We start from the raw sequence: 27,471 nt of genomic DNA, 5'->3' as shown, positions 1-27,471 counted from the left end.
ATAAAGAAAAAGAAATGCATTGGCCTCTGGATGGTAATGCAGCCGAAGGACTCAAGTGCAGTGAGTTTTTTAATTGATCTATAAATGTATTCCAAATGTAATCAGGAATATTTTCCTAGTGTAGAAATTATTCTTTGGAAACATATTAGGTACATTAGTTCCTCCAAGGTCATGAGAGCACTATTTAGTAAATGATAGCTAATTATTAAGGCCCTGGTGGCTTCAAAGAGTTAATGTTACAAAGTAGGACCAAATCCTATAAATCCTAAAAATCAACTACTAAATGTACCTTAGAATCACAATATATCTACAAATTTACCTTTAAAAATTGATAAAAATGAAGTATTATTTAATAGCACATTCATTTAAATTAGCTTAAACCTATCGTCAAGAAAAATTGAGATCCAGAAAACAAATAGAAACTCTCTTCCTGGAGACAAAAATAGACTATTTTTTTTTATTTGTGATGATAAACAGTTTTAGCCTAATTTCCAAGTGAAAAAAATTCAAATTCATGATCTGAAAATGCTTTACCTCTAAAATGGACGATGCTCCCTGGCCCAAGGATTTCCCTCTCGATCAGTTTCACAAATCAACATCATGAAGAAGATAATGTCTTTTAAACTATCCAGGAGGAGAATGATCTCTAGAAATGTTTAGTAATACAACTTTTCTTCCCTTTTTGGAGGTGACTGAGTGCAGTGTGGTGATGGTAAGGGATCAAAGCCAAGATGTTATCAGTGTCCGAAATGCCCTGAGTGAAAATTCCATCCACTGATGTCAGTAATCAACTCTCCTACAACTTAATTGTCTAACTAATAAGTTGCCTGTGACATGGGAGAGGGTAAGTGACCCGCCCAGGGTAAATTGGTTACCACAGCTGGTTTTTGTCAAGAGGCAGGACTGGAACTTTTCTTTAAATATCAGTACCCCCCAAATTATATATATATATATAAAATATATAAAATATATTACATATATATTTATCTCCATCTCCATCACTATACTGCCTTCTGGAATTTTTATGTTGGATGAAAACCATGTACTAACATTCTCATAATATCCAATTATATCACATCCTATTTAACATACCAAGACTCCAGGATAGGCTCTTTGAATGATAAATTTGATTAATTTCTATGAAGAAGTCATTGTAGAGAAAAGTGAATAGACCTGAGTTTTTATGAGAGATATATAACATGTAAACCTTTTTCTCAAATCACAGATGTTACATTTATCATTACTTTAGCATTTACACTGAGGGGTAAGGGGAAAAAGAATCTATCCCATTCTGAGACCAGAACAAAGATACTGAAGTACTCTGGCCAAAATTAGTATAAATAGACTTTATTGAAGTCATTGCCTCTGTACTGAGACCGAAGATTGTGTCTACATAAGCACAAGTTGTAACATTTCACAACTTCTAAAAGGAATGTCAACAATTACAACGATCATGCATACCATGGTCGATAATCACATTTTAGAAGCATTTTCAACCATTTCTAAAGAAATGCTTAAAACATTGTTATATATATAGAACTACTTTCAATAAACTGCAAAACATTGATCGACTTTTCCAGTATGAGCTACAGTGTCAACACAAAAGGGAGGCATAAATGTTTAATTTATGAAATCAGAATGGAATATTTACTGTAAAGAAAAATTAAAAAGCTTTCAAATAAAGGCCATTATTGAACCAACGTGAAGAGCACAACTTGAACTTTGAGTTCATTCATCTTTTAAAGCTGTCCTCTGAATAACTTCAGTTCAAAGCACTCAATTCAGTACTGTGAATATTCCTTGGACTGAAGTTTGGCAATGATGCGGTCCAATTGTCTCTTTGCTTCACACTGTGGAAAATTGCTCATATCATAATATTGAGGGGCAATTTTCACCAACCTGTCAACAAAAATGTAAAAGTTACTATATTAACATTTGATTAAAGCACTGTTAAGCAACAGAATTGCCTGAACAAGTTACATATTATTAGGCTGATGAATGCAATAAAAGCTCCAAATCCAATTAATGAAAAAAGAAAAAAAAAAAACAGGTAAAAATGTTCCAAGTATTTCAATATTAAATGATAATCACAAACAGCTTTAGAAGGTTTTAACAAGTTTAAATGTTTTATCTCAAATTAGTATCTTAAGAAGAAAACAAACTACCTGCTCTATATGGATTATTACTTGTACTCAACTTCAATTCTTCAGTTTTTAAATAACTATAGAGTATGCTGGGAAACCAGTTAACTTTTTAAGTTTCAGAGAAGACTTACTGGAAAACTTATTTAATCACTTACTTGTGTTAAGACATCAATATTCTATACATTTAGGACTCAAAAGCCCAACATTGGGAAGAGAGAGAAAAACCCACAAAAGAAAGAGGCTTATCAAGTGACACCACATAGCAAATCTTTCATGTGTTCAAACTAACTATGTTGGATAGTGTCTCTCATCACAGATAGGTTCTGGCACTAAAGAATCAGGGGGTTAAATGACTTTCACTGAAACAATCAGCACTGATTGCATTAGTACAACAGTTATATAACATTTTACCAATGCTGTTATCAATTATGATGTTCATCAGGTTTCTGTATAAATTTTCATAGAAATCAACTCAACTTGCATCTCCACAAAAGTATAAAATTACTAAGTTACCAACACCGAATTGAGACAATAAATATGGGACATAATAAGTTGTTTCTGAATTTATATTTCACGAAGAAGGAATTCTTTATTAAAACGAGTATCAATCTGCAGTGGGAGTTCCCTATATCAATGAAATCACAGTTCCAATAGAAAGTAAAAAGAATGTATCAAATGGCATTGTAACCTGAAGGGAAACAATGAGTTAGTTATAAGAATGGACGGCAGAACTATACTAGTGGAGGAACCTCAATTTACTTCTCCCAAGCCTACAGGGGGAATGGGAAAAAGAGAGAGAGAGAAAAAAAAAAAAACAAGACAACTATCTGTCCCTAGAATTGGAGGTTGGAAAGTTCAATCACAGGCAAGATGGGAGGTTATACAGGGCTTTAGTTGAGAACACCATCGCTTAGCACAGCAACAGGGAACTGGGGTCTCTCTCAGATCAGCTTTCTACTAATCTGAACTCAACTGACCTTTCAATCTATCTTATCTTAGGAGTCCCTAATATTTTAGGGGACAGAGTGAAAACAAGTCACTCACACTGAAGATTTTAGGCATTAAGAAGTTACCTAATAAACGCAAGAGACTTTGAGAAGAGAATAAGCCCTAAGACTGGCAGTGCTAAAGAACTATATAAAAAAGCAAAGTGGGGGCAGCTGGGTAGCTCAGTGGATTGAGAGCCAGGCCTAGAGACGGGAGGTCCTAGGTTCAAATCCGGCCCCAGACACTTCCCAGCTGTGTGACCCTGGGCAAGTCACTTGACCCCCATTGCCTAGCCCTTACCACTCTTCCACCAAGGAACTAATACATAGAAGTTAAGGGTTTAAAAAAAAAATATATGCCTTTGAATTTTAAGACCTAAGTGTGAATACTGGCTTCATCAACCCCTTGGTCCATCTTCTTTTTATTTCCATTTCCTTATATTATTGTATGCCCTGCTCTATGTGACCCCATACGGGTTTTGTTGGCAAAGATACTAGAGAGGTTTGCCATTCCTTTCTCCATTGTGTCCCCATTTTACAGACGAGGAATGGAGGGAAACAGGGGTTAAGTGACCTGCCTACCTAGTGTTTCCCAAGTTAAAATCTGAACTCTGGATCTTCCTGACTTCTTCTATTCACTTTACCACTTAGCTGTCAAGCAGAAAACTAAGGGTTAGGTAATGGGGATTAAGTGACTTGCCCAAGGTTATATTCCTAGGAAGTATATGAGGCCACATTTGCACCCAGAACTTTCTATTATTTATCTCTAGGCCAGGGTCTCAATCTACTGAGCTACCCTAGCTACTCCTTTCTTATATTGAATATTGAGGTAATAATAACGGCTGTATTAACTACCTCACATATTTGTTGTCAATACTTGGTAAACTTTTAACCTGGTATCAATGTGAATTCATATTTCTATTCACATTTAACCTGATTGCTAAATATATTAATTACACTTGAGGCAGGTATATTTATATTTATATCTGGGTGAAAGATCTCAATTGTGAAGTGAACACTTCACATCTAGGGAGAGACAGTGCAGTTAAGGTCAATTTTCTATTCACATCAAGTAAAATATTAAGTGCGCTAAAAGAAACAAAACGAAGGCAATGTGTATGACCTGCCATTATCCAATTATTATAAATGAAATTAATTTATTCACTTTGAATTTACTACTGAACTTTTTAAAGTCTAGATAACTTCATTCAGCACACCACACAGTATAACTAACATTATAAATAAGACATCTGCTTACCATTCTGGTTTGATGTCTGTACATGTCCGGATATAATTCTTTGTTGTAAGGACAAATTCATTGTAAAGCACCCATTCTGGCTTGTGGTCCAGAACAGTTGAAGGATGTAACTGCACTACTTGGTTGTCCTTTACAGTTAAGTAATGCCCTGTTCGTTCCAAATGTGCCACCTAAAATAAAAAACAAATGAAATCAATTCAATGCTGTGATATATTAATTAAGAAGTTTCTTTAATCAAATTAGGGAGCCTTGAATTCTTGGTGCTTCATATTTCACTGCCCTCTTCCTGTAAACTCCCTATTTAAGACTTATTTCTATTCTTTTTGCCCTCTCTTTTGGTTACTTTTAGAAATAGACTAGAGGAAGATAACAGCACATGTAAAATCTGGTTTGGGGTGATGCACCTTTCTGTGCAGTTCACAGGTTAGATATTGGCTATAGTCAGAAGACATTCCACCTCCTCAGCACTACCTGAGAAGCTTTAGATCTAACACTCTTTCTGGCTTTCAACTTCCTAGTTTGTAAAACAAAGTACTCAGACAAAGTGATTTCTCTGAGGTCCCTTTCTGCTTCTAAATCTTATACTTCTTTGATCCCTCAGAATAATTTATAGAAAATAGTGGTTATTTTATGAAAGAGGAGAAAGGGACATTACCTAATGGATTCTTGTTCAAATGTGTATTGAATTGAGTTGATCTGAACCTAATAAAGGTGTTTTTCTAGCCTACTAGAGATAGCAAATGGGGCCACGAATACAATATAGCAATTAACAAATGTTATCTTAAAAAAATAACCCCTTGGTCTTTTCAGGAAGATCAAAAGTGTGAGATGCATTAAGTACCTCCAGGAAGACATTTATACCAGGCAGTGGGGTACAAGACCAGGGGCTCAAGAGAAAGTTAAGAATTGGTCATGTATAAATGGGAGTCACTGACACAAAAATAAAGGAATTCAGAGAACTAATTAGAAGAACAAAAAAATGTAAGGTGGGGAAGGGCAGGACACTCATGGAATATACTCTTAAATGGAGGTGAGAGACAGATGATCTAGTATAGGAGATTAAGGAGCAATAAGAAAGGTAGGGAAAGGAAGAATGACCAGAGAACAATCTAATGGCAGCTCAGGGAAGTGTATCTAGGGGTAGGGTATGTTTAACAGGCTAAGAAGGATGAGGAAGATGATTTCACTTTCCTTATGTTCAGGGATGTATTAAAGACATTTATGACAGACTTCTAAACAAGATGGTTTAATTATTTAAAATTTGTGATTAAGAGGATAAAGCTTCAACTCTGTAAAGCACAAAAATTAAGACCTAAAAAAATATAGTTAAATAAGGTGTTGTGGTAAATTTAGCTATTAATTAACTCAGACAGAAAATTAATTGAATTCCTTGCATCAAAAAAATTCCTTCTACCTGAAAGCATGAGTAAATTGTAAAAATAAGTCCCCATACATAGAGGTTATATATCAGCACTTTTTGCAATAGCAAAATAAATAAATGAATGAATGGATGTCCATTGATTGAGTATTGGCTAAACACAATTTGTGGTTTATGAATACAATGCTGAGAAGCATGACAAGACTTATACAAAGTGATGCAAATCAAGTAGGCAGAATCAGAAAAAAAATATAAAATCACTACAAAAAGGAGAAAAAAAAGAAAAGAAAAATATCAAAACTACTAAAACCAAATGGCACAAAAGTGACATTCTTGGACTTAGAAGAGATGAGGAGGCACCTCTCTTTCTGCTTCTTTGTAGAGACAGAAATCTATGAGTGTGGCTCATTGTATTTAATGCCATACTCATAGCACCAACACTTTCCCTCAGTGCTAATATTGCTCTTCTCATCAAGTAAATAAATCTCTATAACACCAATAAGAAGGCCTTGAAGTTTATAAAATATTTTGTCTAAAACAACCCCATGATATAGCTGGCATAATATTAGGACCCCATTTCACAGATTATGTAACTAAGATCACTCTGTCACAAAGTTAGTAAATGATGTCACACCTAATTTTCTTCCCAGGTCTGCAGACTCCAAGTCCAGAGATTTTCACATTTTACAATATTTTCCGCCTTCTCGATCCATCCCATAATAATAGTTAAGAATGTTTGACTGAGATTTGCAAAAGCTTTTATTATCTACAAAGTTAATTTTTGGGCTCTCATTCATAATAAAATGATAGTATATAATAGCAGTTATATAACATTAATAAAAGGGAATTCTTCCAACTTCAGACTGGATTCTGAATTAAAGGAATGACTAAGAAAATATTACATGACCAAATCAAATGCATCATTTAAAGAAATGACTTTAAGTGACAACTAGGTGGCTCACTGGATAGAGAGCCAGGCCTGGAGTGGGGAGGACCCAGATTCAAATTTGGCCTCAGACACTTCCACTTAAACGACTCTGGGCAAGTTACTTAACTCCAAACGTCTAGCTCTTACTACTCTTCTGCTGTGGAACCAATACATATTGTCAATTCTGACTTGAAAGGCCACAGAAATTTGATCAAGTTGACCTCGGTCACGTAACAGTGGCAAAATGAGGGCTGCTCAATGACAAAGTCAGAATCCACTAGGTCAATTTGATCTATTTTTTAAAAAGTGTAAAACTAAATGAAGTCTAAGATTCCTTCCAGTTCTGAAGAAACCCAAGGATTCTGAATTAGACTCCAGATAAGTAACTTTTCTTGTTTAAACAACTATGTCAAACATATTATTAAAAAAACCCTAGTGAATGTTAACATTGTGCAATTCATAATACTCTGGTGGAAAAGTAAACTGGAGAATTTAAAAAATATTTAAGGGAAAAGATACATAAATATGATAAAAAGTTTTTCTCAATTATTTTCTCATTTCCTTAAAATGCTTTAAAAAATTAGCGATATTCTGAATATTAAAAGGTTATCAAAATAAAGTTAAAAATTAAAGGAGGTAAGGATGAAGGTAGATTATTTCCCTTCCATATCAGCACTCCCTGTCTTTGGACATACTATATTCAAACAGATTCAACTAGATTATAAAAGCAAACAGATGAGCTCCAACTAGTCTCAGTCAAATGCCATTTCTCATCAAATGTTAGAATTGTAAAATAAAAGTAAAGGGGGGAGGAAGGGATCGTGATGTTGGAGGAAGCTTTAGTACTGCTTTGCATTTATTTTAAGATTCTCCTGTACAAGCATTCTATTGTGGTTTATGAAGTCTATTTCATATTTTTAAAGGTCTATTTTTAGCCCAGAGAAGAGAAATTTAAGGTAAGACGTACAAAAAAAAAAAAATCATCAAAATTTAAGGATATTACATAGAAGGTGGCAACATAAAAAAGTTCACCAACAAATAATATAAGAGGAAATCGCAGCAGAAAATATTTAAGTTTAAAAGAATTTCTTAAGGATTGATGAAGGAAAGAAATGGGAGATCAGCACTTGGGTTTCTTTCTTGAGAATCCAAGGAAAAGCAACTATCTTCCAATTTCTTAGAAGACTAAAGGCAGTTTGTGCTTTTATAATGCAATGAATTTATAGCAATCCTAAAACAGACTAGAAAATGTTCACTAAGTCTTTATTATTCACATATATATGTAATTAGCAAAATTGCAGAATAGGAATAAGCAGTGAGAATTAAAATATAGATATAATTCCATATGACTGGTGGCAAAAATGCAAGGATGACAGAAAATATTTTCACACTAGTTTTCTCTATTCAGTTAATTCTCAAAAGCAAAAGGCCCATCTTCCTTAATATCTCTGCTACCATTAATTGATAGTATCTGCCCAACATAGCAATTCTCTGGCAATGCAGCTTAAGTAAAGAATACATACAGAGAAATATAGATATAGATTATATATGTATATAAGTACTGCACACAAAGAAAAGTCTCTGATAGCCATGGACAGAAAGGATAAGGCATATGTGGAAGTATGATATAAGGAACAGATAGAATGCTATTAAGGATACTTAGGGAGGCAGAGGATCAGAGAAAACATATAGAAAAGTGCCTAGGACTTGAAGGGGAAATATTTTCATAGGTAGAGATGAGGAGGAAGTACATTCTAGGCATGGGTGATGGCCAGGAGAGGGCATAATGAGATTGAGGAACAGCTATTAGCCCAAATGTAGCTGAAATAGAATATGCAAATAAGTGGTATTTAATGGAAAAAATCTTAATGCTAAGTTAAGGACTTTTGAATCATATAAATTACTAAAATTTTGAGCATGAGTAAGAAATGACCATATCTCTAAAGTGAGTTCATTCCTGAAGAAAGTAGATTAAAAAACATTTATCTAGCACTTATTATATATATTGAATACTGCCTTAAGTCCAGGGGATACAAAAGACAGGCCTATCCCCTGCTCTCAAGGACATTCTAGAGGAGGAAACAACATGAAAATAATGATGTCCACAGAAACAACATATAAAGTATACTGAAGGTAGTAACCTTTGAGAGTGAAAAGCATAGGGTAGACAGATGGATGGAGAAGTGAAAGAAAAGCACCAGTTATAGGGATGTAGGAAGTGGAGCTTTCTTGAGGAACAATGAGAAGCAAATTTAATTCTGGGTACTTTCTAGTTATCAGCTAGTCCAATGCTAGTTAACAGTTTATATATGGAGCAAGCAAATTTAAATAAACAAATATGATACTATAAAGATTAGAACATTAATGTAAAAAATTTTGGGAGGCAGAATCAATTAGGACTTGACAACTAGCTGGATGTGAGGGAGAATGATAATTCGGGTGATGGGAATAGATGAGACTGCCTAAAGACTAGAGAAAGCATTTTAAAAAGATGACATGATTTGGTTTCCTTGAAAACTATTCCTTGCTCAGGTCTTGTGGAATACTGACATTTTTCATATGGGTACAAAAGTACCCTCCAAGAGGGGAAATAATGAATATCAGCTCAGACAAGACTATCTTAGGTCACCATGCTGCCTGGAATTCTCCAACTATAAGCAATGCTCAGGAAAGCAGTTCCAGGAATTATGTGGGGTTGGGGGGGGAGAGGGGGGGAAGGGAAGCCCTGGAATGGGTAGACTCTCAGTCACTAAACCTAGTTAAGACTTTCTATGTTCAAAAGCTGTTGAAAGGATCAAATTTTGCTTCTAGTTATAAAATAAAGCAGTTTAATGTTAAAAGGAATAATTAAAAGGGCACACCTACATTTTGGGAGTCATTATGATATGAACATTAACAATGCCTTTTTTTTCATACTTTTCAAATAATAAATGTCAGTTATATATAGCTTCATGTTGACTAGATTGACCATTTGATACAAGTTAGATTACATTAATAAAATTAAAACTAAAATTTAAGGATGTATGATTTGCAATGCCAATTTTGCTATTTATTGGGTTAATTGGCTGCACATTCTTAGACACATAAAATTTCTTAATAAAAGCTCCTCTGAGATATCCTAACTAAACAACCTTTTAAGGGCAATTTTTCACTGTTTCTTAAATTCATTTTACATTTGAAGAATTAAAGGCCAATTAGAGAAAAGCAAAGAATACCAATGTAAGTAATGGACATTTACCCTACTTTCTTCACATACCTGCATAAAATACCCAGTAACCAAAGCTTTTCTTATATTAATGTAATAGTCTCTGCTTGTGAAGTCTGTACTTCTACGAGGCAAATTAAATCTGTCCATGATTCGCGACAGCTGCTGGCGTACATTGTCTGCAGACATCAGGGACCTGTAGTTAATGAAGTTGTCATAACACCACTGAACCGACTCATGATCTGCAACATTAAAAAAAAAAGGGGGGGGGGGGGGGAGAATATGAATCACCCAAACAATTTACCCAATTAAGGGAAAAAAAAGGTATTTATATACATTTCTAGAATATGTGAAATGCCACTGTTCATGTCTTTAAATATAAGATGTCATTATGAAGCTCTTTCCAAATCTCTATTAAGGCAAAATAGAGAACACTGAGGATGACCAAATACAATTCCAAAAACAACTCATTTTTTCTTTGATTCTCTCCCTCCCTCTTCCATCCTGCCCTGAGCCAGATACTTAAGGCCTCCAACATTTTTCCCACCAATAAAATGAGGAGATTGGCCTGACTGACTTCTAACATACCCAGCAGGTTCCATTGTAACAATCCCAAAGGGACCATCTAAATGGTTACTTTATAAAATTCTTGTTTAAAATCAGTGAGCTAGATACAAGGACTAAGAAATTTGTTTTAGGTTTTAAATTGTGATTTAATTAGCTTTGATGGAATTAAATCTAAATATACTAACTTTAGATTTAGAATTAGAAAGGTTAATAATTCACTGGAGTCATATAATCAAAAGACCATAGATCTAGCACTGGAAGGGAACTCAAACCATCTCTAGTCTTTTTCTTAAATCTTACAAATTAGGGAAGGAAAATAAAAACTAAGAAGTTAAGTCACTGACTGACGGTCAAGCAGCTATTGAGTAGAAGGAGAGAATCAATTCCATACTTCACTATACTATCCTATTCTTTACCTACACAATGGTTGTGTGACTACATAAAAGTTAGTAACATATCCTCCCTACTCCTTGATTTAGACACCATTATTATGAGGGGTTGGGGCTGGGGGTGGAGAAGGGGGAACATGACCAACCACATTTTCCAGTAATAGTTCATGTGGATCAAGTTGGCAAAAAAATTAATGAATCTTTTATTACAAGCAGATAATAGTTTTACATGGCATCCGGAAATCCCACCAATTATTCCACAGACTATACTCTAAAGCATCTTTCACAGTAAATGCAAGGACTTAATATCTAAAGTAGTGTTTATGCGTTTAAACTCCCACTTGACAGACTATTCCTCACAGTACATAAGAGGCAAATTCTCTTTGGCATACTAAAATATAAAGCTATATTCATTTTTCTCAAAAACAAAAAAGAATATTGAATTATTTGCTTGTTTTCCCTTCAGAAAACTGGCTATGCTGAAATGGAGGAAATGAAGCTTGAAAACCAATACCTCAATTATTACTCCCTCAAAAGAGTTTATCTGTGGCAATCTTTTTCATATTTTTTGTGATATCACTACTTAGGTAATTAATTTATCAGGCAAAAACAAAACAAAAAAACTTGAATTACAAATTTAAGTTTCCCTCCTCTAAGGTTCCCTTTAAAAACAAAATCTCACTTAAAACTCCAAAGGCCAATTGGGAAGTAAAACAGACCAAAAAACGTTAACTTTAACAAAGAAACTTTGCCTGAGGCTGTGGTGGTGAGCAGCAGAATTGGTCAGTCTGTTACAAAAAAGCAAGAGTAGGGCAGGGCCAGGCTACATTGTCCCCCTCTTTACCTGCCTCTCAGCCCAGAAACCCAATGGAAACACTTCCTCCCTCCCCAGTCTGGGAAGGGTTGGAGAACTCACATGCCACAGTAAGGGGGTGGCAGAGATGGCAGCCTGTTGAGTCCCTGGCGAAGATGATTTACATGGTGGGGTTGGAGAGGAAATAGGTCCGAGGGGAGCATAGTTCACACAGTGTTGGAGGGGAGGGGAGTAGTTGGGCCACATCCTTCCCCCCTCTCTGGGGGCCTGAATCATCCACCCCTCTGCTCAGCAGCCCAATGAGAGTACTTCCTCCCTCCCCAGTCGGGAGTGGGCATGGGGCCAAGAGTCCTGAAGGTTGGGGGGAAGGAGGGAGTGTGTAGGGGGACAGCACCCAGTCTCAAAAAGACTGCCATTACTGGCCTAAAGCAATGCATTATAACTCTCTTAAAAGATGACTATGTCAATGTAAAAAACAAAGTGACTTAAAAAAAAAAATGTCCAACAACTCTACATGTCTTCCTATTGGGCTTTTTTTTTTTTCCCTGCTGGGAAGAGCTTGATAATTCAAAGTACAAAACTCTAAATGCTTTAGCTATGTCACTGTATCAAACTATTTTCAGTGGTGCCTTCTTTGCTATGAGAGAAATGGCAAAGCATAGAAGATAATGGTCTAGCCTTAGACTCAGGGTGATACAGGTTTAAGTCCTGTCTTTGACACAATCAGCTATAAGCCAATTAACCTCCTAAGCAACTTTCTAAGAGAATAAATTGCAGGGCAGCTGCAGATCTGCAGCTAGGGGAGTTTCCCCAAGCCTGAAATTACAGGGTCTGGTCCCTTTCTCTGCCAAAAGTAGTCCACTACCATCAACATTCTAAAAAACAAACAAAAAAACCTAACCATACAACTTAAAAGATGAGGGAAAGATGAATATAGCAGAGTGTCTTTTTCTGTCTGATTAACCCTAATCCCTCATGATGTGAGAAATTGAAAATCTGCATGCCCAATTCAGAAAAGTATACAATTCCCACAATATAAGGGGAAGTGAGAGTGACATAGGAAAAAGAATTGCAAAAAGGAGTCAAAGAAAAAGTTAATTATTGACCTGATTCCTTTTCTGGGAAGTAATGGACAAATTGTATAAAAATCATAGGAATAGTATGATATAAGAAGGCTAACATTTTTTCATATTTCAAAAGAATTAAAACCAAAAACAAAAAAGGATTCAGGAGGCTCTGGATGAAAGCTTCCTTTTATTTTTTTTTGTATACAGCAACAATTCTGTATTACTATCATCTTAAGGAAAATTAAGCTTTCAGGCTGTTGATCAATAACCAATACGATCATAATCTGATATCATGCAAGCACTACAAAACTCTTTGTTTTCATCTGATTACCTTACTGGTTTGATGAATTCACTACCCTAATATATGAAATGTCTGCACCTAAATAATGCTTATTCCTTTAATGAAGTGCTTTGTAAAGGCCAAAATAAAAATAATTTTCTTACAAATATCTGTCACATTGGCTAGCTACAGCTGGTAATTTTAAAAATAACCAGAATAAAAAATATATTTGTGGTCAATAAATATTTAAGATGTAGCTTTATTGTTGAAACAGAGAATACTAAATGAAAATAAATTTTTCCAGATAATATCTCCATTTTTTAAAACTAGGTAAGGAGTTAAAATATCGTTTTCTCTTAACAATTTAAAATGCGTTTCTAACCCAAAGGTCTCATTAATGGCAATAAATACACAAACATAAAGATGAATAAAAATAAAATGAGAAATAGAAATTAATGCTGACATCTGATATTTAAAATAAAAGTGGAAATTGAAAACTTACTTTGTTTAAAAGCGTGGTAAACGTTCAGCAGTGTCAGATGATCTCCATCTATGTGGGCAAACCTCATCTTGGCTTCATCTGCTGCTTTCTTGGCCTCCGTGGGGCGAACAAAACACTGTGGGACTAAACAAGGTTGGTATGGGCCCAACACAAACGCCCATATCGATGAGTCACGCATTCACAGACAGAGGAACAAGGCCTAGCTAGGTCAGTTCACAGAGCATAGGGCAGGGCAGGATGGCCTCCAACTGCATCTTGGACTGTTTACTACCTTGATTTGGTACATCAACACCTAACCACATCTGTAAGACAAGAGGGTTTCAAAGCTACAGAGTACCTGATTATTTTGACTAGAACTAAAAGTAGGCATCAAAACAGCTATTCTGAAGGCCATCAAGATTGCTAAAAGTATACAAAAGGAGGGCTCGATAGAACTTATTTCAAAAACCAGTGCTGATAGCTCTACCAATAACCAGAATTATGGTGACACCGGCCTTTTAGCTAAATGTATCTCTTCAAGTAAAAAGTCCACTAAATAACACAAGTAATTTAAAAACTAAACTTCACCATTGCTGTGGTTAAAAACAATTTTTACAACTACTCCTATTTTACCACAATTAAATGGAAAATATCTAAAAAAGTGTGGCTGTCACCACTGGTGGGTATTACTATAAGCACCGGTGTGCAGAAGCATATGTGAACAAGAAAATATCAGGAAAACCTGGGTTTTGATGGTAGCAGTAGTGGTGGAAGGTTAAACCGCCCTTTACTATTATTTAAATTAAGGAAATTCAACCAAAAGGCTGGGGATTTCAGCCTATTCTTTCAGTTTCATAAGAGGGCCAATAAATAAGAGTCCTAAATGAAGATTTTTGAAAATGGTATTTTGAATCAATATCCCCAAATAAAAACCAACACTCAATAATAGAAAAGTGGACACTGTGAGCCCATGACATTCATAATTTCAAGGGTCATCAAGATTGCCAGTAAGTAAGCCCAGTATATATTTGTATCTTAATTCAAATAAGGCTATAGTCAATACAAGGTGTTTTATACACTGCATTAAAAAAATATACAACTTTCCTTAAACCACTTTAGCAATTCCATATTCATGAGAATATAAAAAGTAAATATTTAACAAATTGGGACCTTTTTCAACACATTTTAAAAGCAAAGCTTTTCAACTCTTCATTATCAATGGAAATATCATAAGTGATCATCAATTCAGATGGAAATGGAACTAGCAGACTTGTAGACTGAATACAGAGTCAAATTAATTACTCTTTCCCATAACCTTTTCCCCTTAAAAGGATGTCAAATAGCCAACAGAAAATAAAGACACATTCATGGTAAATAGCAGAGGTCTGACTTAAAATAATAGGAGCAAGTCAAGTCATTGAAGCACAAAAAAATTCACATTGCTGTGGCTACATATCAGAAAGTCAGTGTGGAAAACTTAATCACCATAACTAAGGAATAGTGGGAATGAATAAATAACATTATATGAAGAGAAGGCCCTAGAGATTTTTGCACAGTTTTTGCACAGGACCTCAAAATGTAAGATGGACTCTAAAGCATAGAAGGCTTGACAAGTTATCTAGTTCAATGGTCCTTCTGTGTTCATTCACTAATTTCTCCCCAAATGGCCTGTCCATGTATTGCTGCAAGTAAGATCAAACTTAATGATTTCTATGGTGAACTAAGTAACATCACCAGTAAACCATTGTTTCATGTAGAACACCTATTGCTGACCAGGACCATGAAGAGAAGAGAATAAAACAAGTTGGAAGATTTCAACTGCATCCAAATAATTTCCCTAAAGAGCTAACTTTCTTATCAACTCAAACTAGTTTCCAAAAAGGGGTAAAACTTAGAAAACAAAAACAGGAAGTAAAAGATGAAAATGAGAGGGAAGGGGGATGAAGAATAAAAATAACCTGTTGCTTTTTGCAACCACAAATTCTCTTTAAATCTTGGGGAAGATGAAACTGCCTAGAGAAACTAATAAAAACAACATATAAGAAAGGCAGACAACAACCTACCACCACCTCCGCAATTAAGACTACAATTTAGTTAAAATGATTAGATTCTGCCCTGCCCATCTGCTCTGAGTCTGATCAATTATAACTCTGCAAAAAAAAAACATTTTAGCTAGTTCATAAATAAAAAAAAAATTCACACCATTAATATATGCCACAAAACTGAACTAGGCCATAACTTTATAAAACATTTTTTCAGTTTCTCTTTTAACAAATTTAGAAGTAATCAGGAGAGGGTTTACATTGCACAAGGCTTTTAAATATTTAAAACCATCATAGATAGATATCCTGATTACTACAGTGAGCAGGTGTTTTTAGACAAAAGTCCATTCTCCCCAATATCTGAATCTACAAACATGAGCACCTTAGTTACAGGTCAGTTGTATTCTATACAAAATCTTAACCCATTGAGATTATTTTTCTTCTGGAAATTTAACTCAACTACCACATCAGCAATTTATAGCTGTAAAGCTCAGTATTAATTTCTTTACTGACATTTCCTTTCTTGCTTTGGAATATTTATACCTAAGTTGGTATCATTTCAAAGATTGAGCTTCACTCAAATGGGTGTTTCTTGAATCAATGTCCGGCTTTCAAATTTAGACTTTTATAGACTAGACATGCCTTATGTTTCTACCATTATGTAATACAGCCATTTAAACAGACTGAGTTAGATTTGAGACTTTTGTTATTGTTACTATTTTTATTCTTTCACAGTGACAAACCATTTTTAATTGATGTTCTTTTCACTGGCATATTTATACACAATCGAGAGGATCACTATAACAGTGTTCAAAACAAGGTCCTTCTGGAATTAATGATAAACCTAGGGAAGGTGGGTCTATAAATGACCCACCCTATTCAAAATTCTGAATTATAGGATTGTACAAGTTACTGTTATAGTGAGGTACCAGTATTCTTTTCTTTACAATTTGGCAATCTAACTTTTACCAGTATTTCAGTCAATTATTTTTGTTATTTTTATACAATAAATTATTTTGCTTTTTTAAAAATTCTGTGAAGATTTTATTCTTCAATTTATGTAAATATTTTTATATACAATGAATTCATTCTTTTTGAGAATATACATCAAGCTATCATATATGATAGAAATACCTAAGATGATGGCTACCCAAACTGGGCTTTTGGGGGGAGGGGAGGGAAGGAATGAAGGGGGCCAAGGGAAAGGGGAGAAAGGATGGGGGTGGCTTTTTCCCTCTATTACCTGACAACATAGCAGTAATAGATAGGACCTCATTAGAACAGTTGTAGTCACAACTTGCAATAACCATTTTAGCGAGCTGTGGATCCAATGGAAATTCTGCCATCATGGACCCCAATTCAGTCAAGTCTCCATCGTCATTTAAAGCAGCAAGATAATTCAAAAGCTCTAGGGCTCTCATCAGAGTTTCAGGAGCTAGAAGAAAAAATACTCTATTAGTCAAGCTGCCTTTAGTAAGCAAAAATGTGACAAAGTACAAACTATTATAAGCAAACTCATTTTTCATTCTACAGTAGGCCAAATTCAGAATTCAAGCTGTCATCAAATTCAATTATAGGAATCTAGCAACCAATGAATCACACAAAATCCCCAAGTTTGCTAAAGAGTTTAAAAGTCAGAGCCTTTCTTCTAAAAGGGTTAGATAATTTGTTAACCAATTAGTAGCTTAGTATGTTCTTTACACTAAATATATTTTTCCCCATGGAAAATTAGCATCTACCTTCCTTTTCAGTCTCAATTCTAAATTCAAAGGTTCAATAAAGGCTGCTATTAGAAAACCTTGGGACCTAAAAGAGACTTAGTTCAAATTCCTTTTTTGTAGCTGTGAAAACTGAAAACAAAAGAAACAAAATGCCCCCTGGTCACACACAGCAATTTCACTAGAATTTATACTAGAAGCCTGGTTTCTTGTGATTTCCACGGAGAAGCTAACATTGTTGGAGAATGCAGAAAATGTATTCTGATTTGCATATGAAATTTTGGAACAAAGTGGTCTGTATGTTGGCAAATACCTCTGGAAATCTCAAGGGTAGTGTATAATATCAACCAGAGAGCAAATGCAAAGTGTGGGAATTCAAACTAAGGAAAAGACTCATAAAATCAGGCATTGGGAAAAAGAATGATGACAAGGCAGATACTCCATGCAAAGTGTTGATATTTTTATTTCATTGTTATGTCTAATTTTTCTAGCAATTGTTTTGGGCTAATAATCCCCCCCCCACTTTAGAAGTTTTTATTCAGTAAAGCGAAATATTATTTTAAAGAATCTCTTTAAAAAGTTTCCTATTGACACACCAAAATTATGCAAAGTTCAAAAAAGGAATAGAGATGATCACACGAAATAAATATTTAGAGAATTTTGATTATATAAAATTTAACACTTTTTGCACCAGCAAAACCAATTCGGCTATTATAATGCAAGCAGGCAACTAGAGAAGACAAAAATTTTAAATAATAATCATCTTTAAGAAAAAAAAGCAAAATAGCTTCTGAAGGATTTAGGGCTTTCAATCATTCTCACATTAATTAATAATATTAATTCAATCAAACTGTCAAAAGCTAAGGTCACCTAGCAAAGAAACAGAGGTTGTCATTTGGAATAATGGGTAAGAGAGGTGATTTTGCAGTTAGGTATAGAAAACTTGGATGAGATACTTGACTGGGAAAACTAAGATGAAGGGGGGCAGCTGGGTAGCTCAGTGGATTGAGAGCCAGGCCTAGAGACAGGAGGTCCTAGGTTCAAATCCGGCCTCAGACACTTCCCAGCTGTGTGACCCTGGGCAAGTCACTTGACCCCCATTGCCTAGCCCTTACCAATCTTCAATATACAGAAGTTAAGGGTTTAAAATTAAAAACAAAAACAAAAAACAACTAAGATGAAGGTGGTGAAGTGACCTCAGATTTTATCTCAAACCCTTAAGAGCTATTACTCTGGGCCATTTAAACCTTTCTGGACCTCAGTTTTCTTATTTGTAAAGTGAGGGGATTTAGGCTTGATGGCCTCAAGTTCTCATTTCTACTATAATCATTACATACATATATGGGAGAGAAAAGATAAGTCAGTAAACCTCTTTAACTGGTGGATGATCTTAATAAATGAAGTGCTGACTATGTGCTAGGAATTGAACTTTGTTAAATGTTGGGGATATAAAGAAAGACAAAAACATAGTCCTTACTCATGGGGAAATGTATTAGATTTCAAATAAATTACTGACAACAGAGTTGGAAGGTGGGAAAACATAAAAGATCAACTTTAACTATTCAAAGTTTTGTATGAGATTAAAGTTGCACAAAGGAAAGATCAGGAAACATCCTCATTCATCTTCCTTCTCTTTCTTATATGACTTGGGCACATGCTCCCAGGATGAAGAAATCAAACTATTAATACTTCAATTCTTAGAGCACCTGGCCCATGTAATCTGTCTGACCAAGTAATTCACCTTTGAACCTCACCAATTTTTATAACATTTCCTCCCTTTAGAAAACTATATAAATGTAGTCTGAATACTGGCTTACAAACCTTGGGGATATAAGTTAATAAGTTGGACCTAATTAAGTCATGATGTTCTCATCTTTGCTAACCATAAAAAGGACAAAATAATTTTTTAAAAAATGCTTAATATGCTTATCTAAATCCACTGAGCTACAAATTTACAATATAATCGACACATTTTTAAAGGTCTATATTCCCCAACTGAGAATATATACACACACAAAATATAGGTTATTCATAAAAATACTGAATTCAATCTTAAGTCATTTAGAGAAAAATAGAATTAACATATTTTTACTGAATTTCAGCATAAAGAGGTAATTAACAGTTTCACAAGGATAAAACTAAAAATTGAGCTAAGAAGTATTGGCAACACATTATTAAAGAACAATGTCATGTTAAAAAACCATACCTGGTGGATCCATAAAATCGAAGTGTACCAAGTCATCTATACCAAGTTTCTTCAATTGTAACACTACCGAACCCAAATTAGACCTCAAAATTTCAGGGTAAGTATTGTCCTGTCAGAAGAGCACAGTGCTATGTTAAGATAGTAGTTTTGCTTATTAAGTTTACTCTTAACCCATTCCTCCAAGAAATAGCATCTTTTTCTTACCCGTTTATCCCATCAGAAAAAAAAAACAAAAAACAAATGCTAATTAGCCAAGCACTGCCTAAATAAGGAAACTTTATTTCTTCTTATATGAAAAGTGTAGTTTAGCATCTATCACGTGCTATATTAGAATACTGTATGATTTTAAGATCCACATCCTACTTCTTTACTGATTAGATGGGAAAAATTTAAAATTACTAATGTTGTCTTATGAGAGCTTTTTAAAACAGATTTGAGCAAATCATGGCAGCTTATGGTGTCCAGAAATATCAAATTAAATAAAATTAACTCCTTACCTGCATTTCAGTTTTATAGGCTTTCTCTGTATAAAGCCTGAAACATTTTCCAGGCCTGGTACGACCAGCTCGACCAGCTCTCTGCTGGGCAGAAGCTTTACTGATTGCTGTCACCAGAAGAGACTCCACTCTGATTCGAGGATTATATACCTAATAAAAGTGATAATTGACAAAACAATTCTTACTACTTACTAAGTTATTTTCTTTTAAATTTATATGCCCTGATAAAGACTCTTCATGGCTCACTCTACTATAAAACATAAAAACACTGCAATTCTCAGTATATTCATACTTGTCCAGTGGTAAAAGATGTGGAAGAAAAGGAAGAACTGGAATATATATATATATACATATATATATACATATATGCATGCCTTGAATTTGTTCATGGAAGCTGCTAATTTAGCTCCCTAAATCCTAGAAGCTACGGCTGACCTCAAACATTTTCAACTTACCCTACTCCCCCATCTATAAGTCCTAACTCCATGGAAGCTAAGGACTCAAACTGTGATTCTACTATAGCATGAGATCATTTTGTCTATTAGAAAAATTCTTGAATCTTGCAACAAAAAGATAAAATATATCCTGTCCACCTACAAATTCCATTGTAAATTCAGAAACAGATTTCCAAATAAAAAAACCTGATACTCAATATGAAAAAAACCCAGGGAATATACTGTTGATATTTATAATATTCACTCTAGGAAGCAAAGCTTCCTTCAAAAATATATAGCATGATGGGGGCAGCTGGGTAGCTCAGTGGATTGAGAGCCAGGCCTAGAGACGGGAGGTCCTAGGTTCAAATCCGGCCTCAGACACTTCCCAGCTGTGTGACCCTGGGCAAGTCACTTGACCCCCATTGCCTACCCTTGCCAATCTTCCACCTATAAGTCAATACACAGAAGTTAAGGGTTTAAAATTAAAAAAAAAAATATATATATATAGCATGAGTATTAAATTCTGCCCCCAAAACCAAAGTTATTCTAATGGACAGCCAATGTAACCTTTACACTGAATCAGCTATTCTGGCTATGAAAATATTCTAGATATTTAATCTAATTTTCTAGCTGGAAGAATAATTATGAGAGGATGGGGGTGGGGGACGGAATTTGACAACAGATTTCAGAGTAAAGCTGTACTATTTTCTTTCTTTTTCCCCTTTAAACCCTTATTCATCTTCGAATCAATACTATGTATTGGTTCCAAGACAAAAAACAGTTAAGGGCTAAGCAATGGGAGTTAAATGGCTTGGCTGGGGTCACATAGCTAGGAAGTGTCTAAGGTCAAATCTGTACTCGGTACCTCCCATCTCTCAGCCTGGTTCTCAATCCACTCTGCCATCTACATGCCCACAACCTGTGTAATTTTTAACATTTACTATGGTCAAACTTGCTAAAAACAAACAAAAAGAAAATACAATCTAGTTACAAAGATTTCTGATGTCCTTCTTGATTCAAGAAAATGCTTACAGAAAGATGCTTTATAAACTCTCAACAAAGTTCCTTCCTTCTATAAAGCCTTTTATTCAAATAGGACATGAAAAAATTCCATTTTCTGAGCTCAATTCCAGTGTTAAATGAATATGCAAAAAAGACTATTTGTAGAAACCTCAAGTTATTTTATATAGTGAAAACATTTACCTTTTGTTTAGCAAATCCAGGGTCAATGACAAATACAACACCATCTATTGTTAGTGATGTCTCTGCAATATTGGTAGATACAACTACCTGTTGAATAAAATAAACACACCACATGTTAATACAAAATTAAATAACTGTGTAGCAGGATAGAAACAAATTAAGTTATAAATCACAATAAATTATAGTAAATAATAATAAATATTTTCTAGAAATTACACAAGTTAAAGAAATTCTCTTTGCTTGTTTAATCCAACTGTTTTCTTAATCAAACTAAATATAACTTGGCCCACTTAAATCTTAATTGTAGGTTTTTCCTACAAAATCTGAGTACTTAAAAAATATCTTCAAATTTTAAGTCTGGGTTGAGGATGAGCAAGTAACAAAAAAATACAACAACAAAAAAATTTCACAAGAAACCTGAGATTTGCTGGTTAATTGATTAAAAAAATATATATTAATTGAATTCTTACTAAACTAGCAAATTTGTCCTCCAGTAACTGTTTACCTAGAATCATAGATTAAGACTGGAAAGGAATAAAGAGCTCATCAAAGATTTGTGACTTGGCTCAAAAGTCACCAAATGTCTAAGTGACAGGGTCAAATTAGTCACTTTTTTTCACTGTACCATATTACATCTTCAGAGCAATATGAACAAACAACTGCAAAATCCTAATGTAGTTTTACTTGTACTTAACCCTACAAGCAAAAATTCTTACTGCTAAACAACTTGCACTTTGAGCATAAATTATTCTCACTTGCTCCTATAAGTGGTACCAATAATTCAAATAGTTAATAATCCAAATAAAATAATTTGATATAGTCCTTATTTTTTACAAATGTGTTAGTTTTTAAAAATTAATTTTAATATTATTTTGAAATTTCTAAATGACCATAGAAGCCATAAGTTGATACCAGGAGTATTTCATTATATAGTAGTTCAATGTAAAGGTTCTATGATATGTATAATTAGTATCAAGGGTTGGGGAGGTGGAGAGAATATGGAATACAATGATTGTTACAATGAAAAAATGATTATTAAAAATGTTTTTTACATATAATTGGGAAGTAGTTAACAAAATAAATTTTCTTTATAAGAAAAAAGGACTTTTCTAAACTTGGTAACTTTGCTAACACAGTGATCTGCATACAGTAAGGATCAATAACTTGATGCTTACTGAATTGGGTTCCAATTTAACCATTCAATGAAAAATTGTTAGAAAACCTAACAATCAGAAGTGAAACAACAGCAAGACAGAAGTTTGAGATGCTTGACTCAACACAAAAATAAGCAAAACCAAGATACAATAAGTTGTTAAGTAAAAAATATTTATACAGAACTCTTCTAGAAAATTAAATCATTTTGAATGGCAGAATTGAATCAACGGGAATGCAAAGCTTTCTCTTGGGAATGACAGATTTCCCTGCCTTCCTTTCTTAGCAGAGGCCTTAGAACACCACTTAAGGTTGAACTAAGTAACATAATCATCATGACTAACACCAACATCAATATCACCAAATCAAGCCCCTGGTGAGGAGCTTCCTCTACCAATGCAGATGAGCACCTTCCCTGCCAACAAGTCTTAGATGCTTTAGAGCACAAAGAAGTTAAGCAACTTTCTCTGGGTTGCTCACCCAGTACATGCCCAGAAATAGGATAAGAAGCCACATCTTCTAGCCTCCAAGAAAAGTTCACTATCCATTATACCACACTGCCTCTCTATTATATTAGGGTAATCCAGGGCTTAACCTTTATTTATTTATTTATTCGGTTTTGGGGGGGGGGCGCCTTAACTTCAGTGTATTGGCTCATGGGTGGAAGAGTGGTAAGGGTGGGCAATGGGGGTCAAGTGACTTGCCCAGGATCAGGCAGCTGGAAAGTGTCTGAGGCAGCAGGGATTAACTTTTAGAGAAATGTCATAAGCCAGGAGTACAGAAAGGGAAGGTGAGAAAAGGTTAGGTCAGCAAGTTAATGCAGGGCCCCAGGGCATGTATATTTTTAGATGTTTGCCCTCCAAGATGAAAAGTATCTAAAGCTTCAAAAAATATCTGGTCATCCTATTTTTTCTTATGATTTTGTCTCAAAGAACTATAAACAAGAATTCTCAACATAGAGATGCAAAATTTAATGCCCCATCTGATTTTCCTGAACAAAAATATGCAAGTCAAAAAAGGATTCTCAGTGATGAGGTACTTAATGTGTAAGCACAGTAAGACTATGACACAGGAATCTCCCACACAAATTTTAGAAGCAGATACCTTGGACCTTCTTTTAGTAATAATTGGGGAAATATAAAGGAAGAAAGATGTCTGTGAACCACAGAAGGCATGGAAAACAACAAATCGAGAAGTGGGAACATTAGCCATGATGTATGCTGCTGCCTCTATGTTTCTCCTTAGCTGTCAAACCAGAATTTTGTTGGCTCTTAGTAATTCTAGAACTTTTTAAGTTATTTCCAGCCCTGGGACAATGGAGGGAGCTAGGGCACAAGCAAGAGATGAATTATATGATCCACAAGTCTTTATTGGACCTCAGTTCCTTAAAAAATATAGTTTCTGCTACAACAATAGTGAGTAACAGTACAATTGAGTCATAGTGGGACAGGAAGGCAATAGCTATAGCAAACTGCCCTGAAGAGGTACATCAGTCTCTTCCCCATAATGGAGCTGCCTTTAGTACATAACAGCAAAATACAGCTTCCACTGCTAGTGCTAGGAAATTAGCCACAATCTTAATTATGACTGTAGGTATAATTCACACCGGGAAGGAGAAAGGAAGGACGATTTCAAATTTAAGGGGAATAGGTGTTTCTGGGAGTTATTCAATTTGTGCCCATTAGTGCATTCACTTTATCTTGGGAATGGTTCAAACATGGCTGACTGGCCATGATACTAAACTACCTTATGTTTTCAGTCATGGAAACCAAGACATAGTGTGATGACAATGAATTTTATTATAAGATCAAAGGTTGAAAGAAACCTAATGGAAGCATCAACAATCCAGAGAAAAGCACCATTTCCCTCCACTATAGGTATTACAAGAGTTAGGTAAATAAAGACAAATTACAGGTGGTAGGAGTTGCTTTGTTTGTGGCACAGCAGAAGTGCCTAATACATAATATAAACAATAGCAGTCCTAATAGTGTTAGTTTTATATAACCTGAATCCACTCACTAGGGGATCTCCACCCATGTTCCAAAAGTAAAAATACAAATATTAATAGAACTGGCCTAGAAAAATGGGCCCAGGTGGATCAGAAAGTATAAACTCTAGTTCTTGTAATGAGGTCCTGTGGAAATCATCTCTGTTTTGAGGATGAGTATCCTATGAGCTGCTAGTTGAAGTAACAGATAAAGCACTGGGCGTGGGATCAGGAAGATTCATCTTCATGAGTTCAAATCCAGTCTCAGAAACTTATTAGCTATGTGACTCTGGGAAGGTTTCAAATCTTGATTTCCTCAGTTCTCATCTATAAAATGAACTGGAGGAGAAAATGGAAAACCATTCTTGCATCTTTGCTAAGAAAACCTCAAAAGGGGTCACAGAGAGTTGGACTTAAAATGACTGAAGAACAACAAAATATTTATCTAGCATAGTGGTATTCAAAAAGTGTTTTCTTCACAAAATGTCTAAAAAGTAGGCTGTGATCTCTAAGATCCTATTCCACAAACTGGCTAAAGGAGAAGGAATGCAACAGGTTTACAATTTCATTTGGTATGAGCTTTCAAAACAGAAACTTCTGTACAAACAGGGTTTCAACCACTTACTGATTCCTGTGATTTCTATACACTAAAGGAAAACCCAAGGAACATTTTTGTAGTAGAGTACAGGAAAAAAGTACTCTTAATAGAAGCAGGTTTTACTGTGGGAGTAGAAATGCAGAAGAAAAACATATGATTGATCATAAGGTTCAATGGGTATATGATTGGGGATTCTGGCTTCAAATGATCACTCTATTGCAAATATTAATATGGAAATAGGTTTTGAACAATGATACATGTATAATCCAGTGGAATTGCTTATCAGTTCCAGAAGGGGGGAGGGAAAGAATATGAATCATGTAACCACAGAAAAATATCCTAAATAAATAAATAGGAGCAGGTTTTAGGGGCAGATATGTGGCTCAGTGGATTGAGAGCCAGGCCCAGAGACAGGAGGTTCTGGGTTCTAAGTTGACCTGACACTTCCTAGCTGTGTGACCCTGGGCAAGTCACTTAATTCCCATTACCTAGCCCTTAACACTCTTCTGCCTTGGAACCAATACACAGTACTGATTTCAATTTTGAAAGTAAGGTTAAAAAAAAAATTTTTTTTAAATAGAAGGTTTTGTACAACATGGAACAGGTCTATTTATTTGGAGGATGGGAAAGAATAGAACTTGGTTCTATTGTAAGACTGAGCAATCTGAAATATAATTTTAAATTCCCTTTGGACACTACCATTGCTATCACTACAATCAAAATATGGAGTGAGTGTGTGAGTAGGCATGCATCACAAAGGCCCAAGTAATCTGAACCCTTAAGATACCAACAAATGTAACTTTAACCAGTCTTTTAAAGAAGGATTAAATGAGAAACTCAATGGTTGCTTAGTTTACTGCCTCTTTCCCTTAAGTCTTGGTAGTTGAGACAAAATAATATAACTGAATGAAGCCTTTACTGAATGCTTACTACGTACAAAGCATGCTAGAGATAAAAATATTTTAAAGACCAGTTCTTGTTATTAAGGAGTTCACGTTATAATGAGAGAGAAAACACACATGAAAGTTTTCTAGTTTAAGCCAGGTAGAAAATTCTCAGTCCTTAGGATACAGTGATAGAAACTGAAGTTGATGCCTTTTGAATGTCATTTCCACTGATAAAATGATACCTGTTTCTGATGTTTCATTTGGCAAGGCCAAGGATTTTCTTTTGTGGGTCCCCTATGGCACCTGCAAGATTAGTTGCCAGGCTGCATCTCTAAAAAAGATTCAATTTAATGACTATCATGAGGAAGAGGTGGTCTTGATAATAATAGAATTGTTGGGTAGTGGAGTTCAACAAAGTTTCGTAATGGTATCAACTTTTAGAAGTAAGGAGTATGATCAACACTGGAGAAAATCTAATAGGTGTTTCCATTTAATATCTTCAAGAGTTATAACTATTTCTAAAAGCTATAAAAAATATAATGCCCGTAGTTTAGAGGTGGTATGTGAGGAATTTTCAAAATCCATTTCAGAACAGTTTAGGACAAAGGCAGATTGCTGGATCAAGGATTATTTAAGGGGCAAGATCCAAGGCTGAAATCAACAGTAGTGAATAACTTAGGGACTAGTTAACATGGACATTATAGGGATAGCTTGTAGCAAGCACTTATTAGGTAGGTACCTATTATGTACCTGTGTAAGGTACAGGAGCATACAAAGACAAGATAAAAAATGTTTCCTACTCTCAAGAAATTTACATTCTACTGGGAATATGCATATAAAAGATGAGATGTAAATAAATGAGTAGAGAAAAACAGTACTAGTTCCTAAAGAAATGCTGGGGGGTAAAGGGGCAGGAAATGGGGATATAGGGCAGACGGACCCATAGAACCAAGTTGGAAGAGAAGACCTATCTAATGTCTATCAACTTACTCTCTAAAAAATTATGATGTAATGCCTCAAAATGAATTCTGGAGTAGCATAACCCACAATAAGACAGGGTGAAATAATTTTCCAACCCAAAATAACCTAGAAGGCTGGCACTAAAGATCTAATGCACCTAGGTGGAAGGAGAGCTCAAAGCAGCACACCAACACGGGGCCCTCCATAGCAAAAGGCTTTGGGGGCAGCTAAAGCAGCAGCAATGGCTTCTGGAGCTCTCTCAGAAGATTATAGGGATCCCTCTCCTG

General features: G+C 35.0%; 1 protein-coding gene across 1 annotated transcript in view; it reads right to left on the bottom strand.

Annotated features, from left to right (window-relative positions):
• Positions 1 to 1,331: 1,331 nt before the first annotated feature.
• Positions 1,332 to 27,471, bottom strand: part of DHX15 (DEAH-box helicase 15) — a 71,705-nt gene continuing 45,565 nt past the window's right edge. The window contains exons 7-14 of the mRNA XM_044680379.1: positions 21,601 to 21,687; positions 19,961 to 20,110; positions 19,464 to 19,572; positions 16,783 to 16,974; positions 13,519 to 13,641; positions 9,951 to 10,141; positions 4,389 to 4,558; positions 1,332 to 1,899 (exon numbers count right to left, since the gene is read on the bottom strand). Of these exons, the coding sequence (XP_044536314.1) occupies positions 1,782 to 1,899; positions 4,389 to 4,558; positions 9,951 to 10,141; positions 13,519 to 13,641; positions 16,783 to 16,974; positions 19,464 to 19,572; positions 19,961 to 20,110; positions 21,601 to 21,687 (1,140 nt within the window). The 3' untranslated portion in view covers positions 1,332 to 1,781. The remainder of the gene's footprint in view (positions 1,900 to 4,388; positions 4,559 to 9,950; positions 10,142 to 13,518; positions 13,642 to 16,782; positions 16,975 to 19,463; positions 19,573 to 19,960; positions 20,111 to 21,600; positions 21,688 to 27,471) is intronic.

The sequence above is a fragment of the Gracilinanus agilis genome, chromosome 6 (assembly GCF_016433145.1).
Source record: "Gracilinanus agilis isolate LMUSP501 chromosome 6, AgileGrace, whole genome shotgun sequence".
Classification (NCBI taxonomy): Eukaryota; Metazoa; Chordata; class Mammalia; order Didelphimorphia; family Didelphidae; genus Gracilinanus; species Gracilinanus agilis.
Note: the sequence above shows the minus strand (reverse complement) of the source record. Positions and strands in the feature narration are given on the sequence as shown.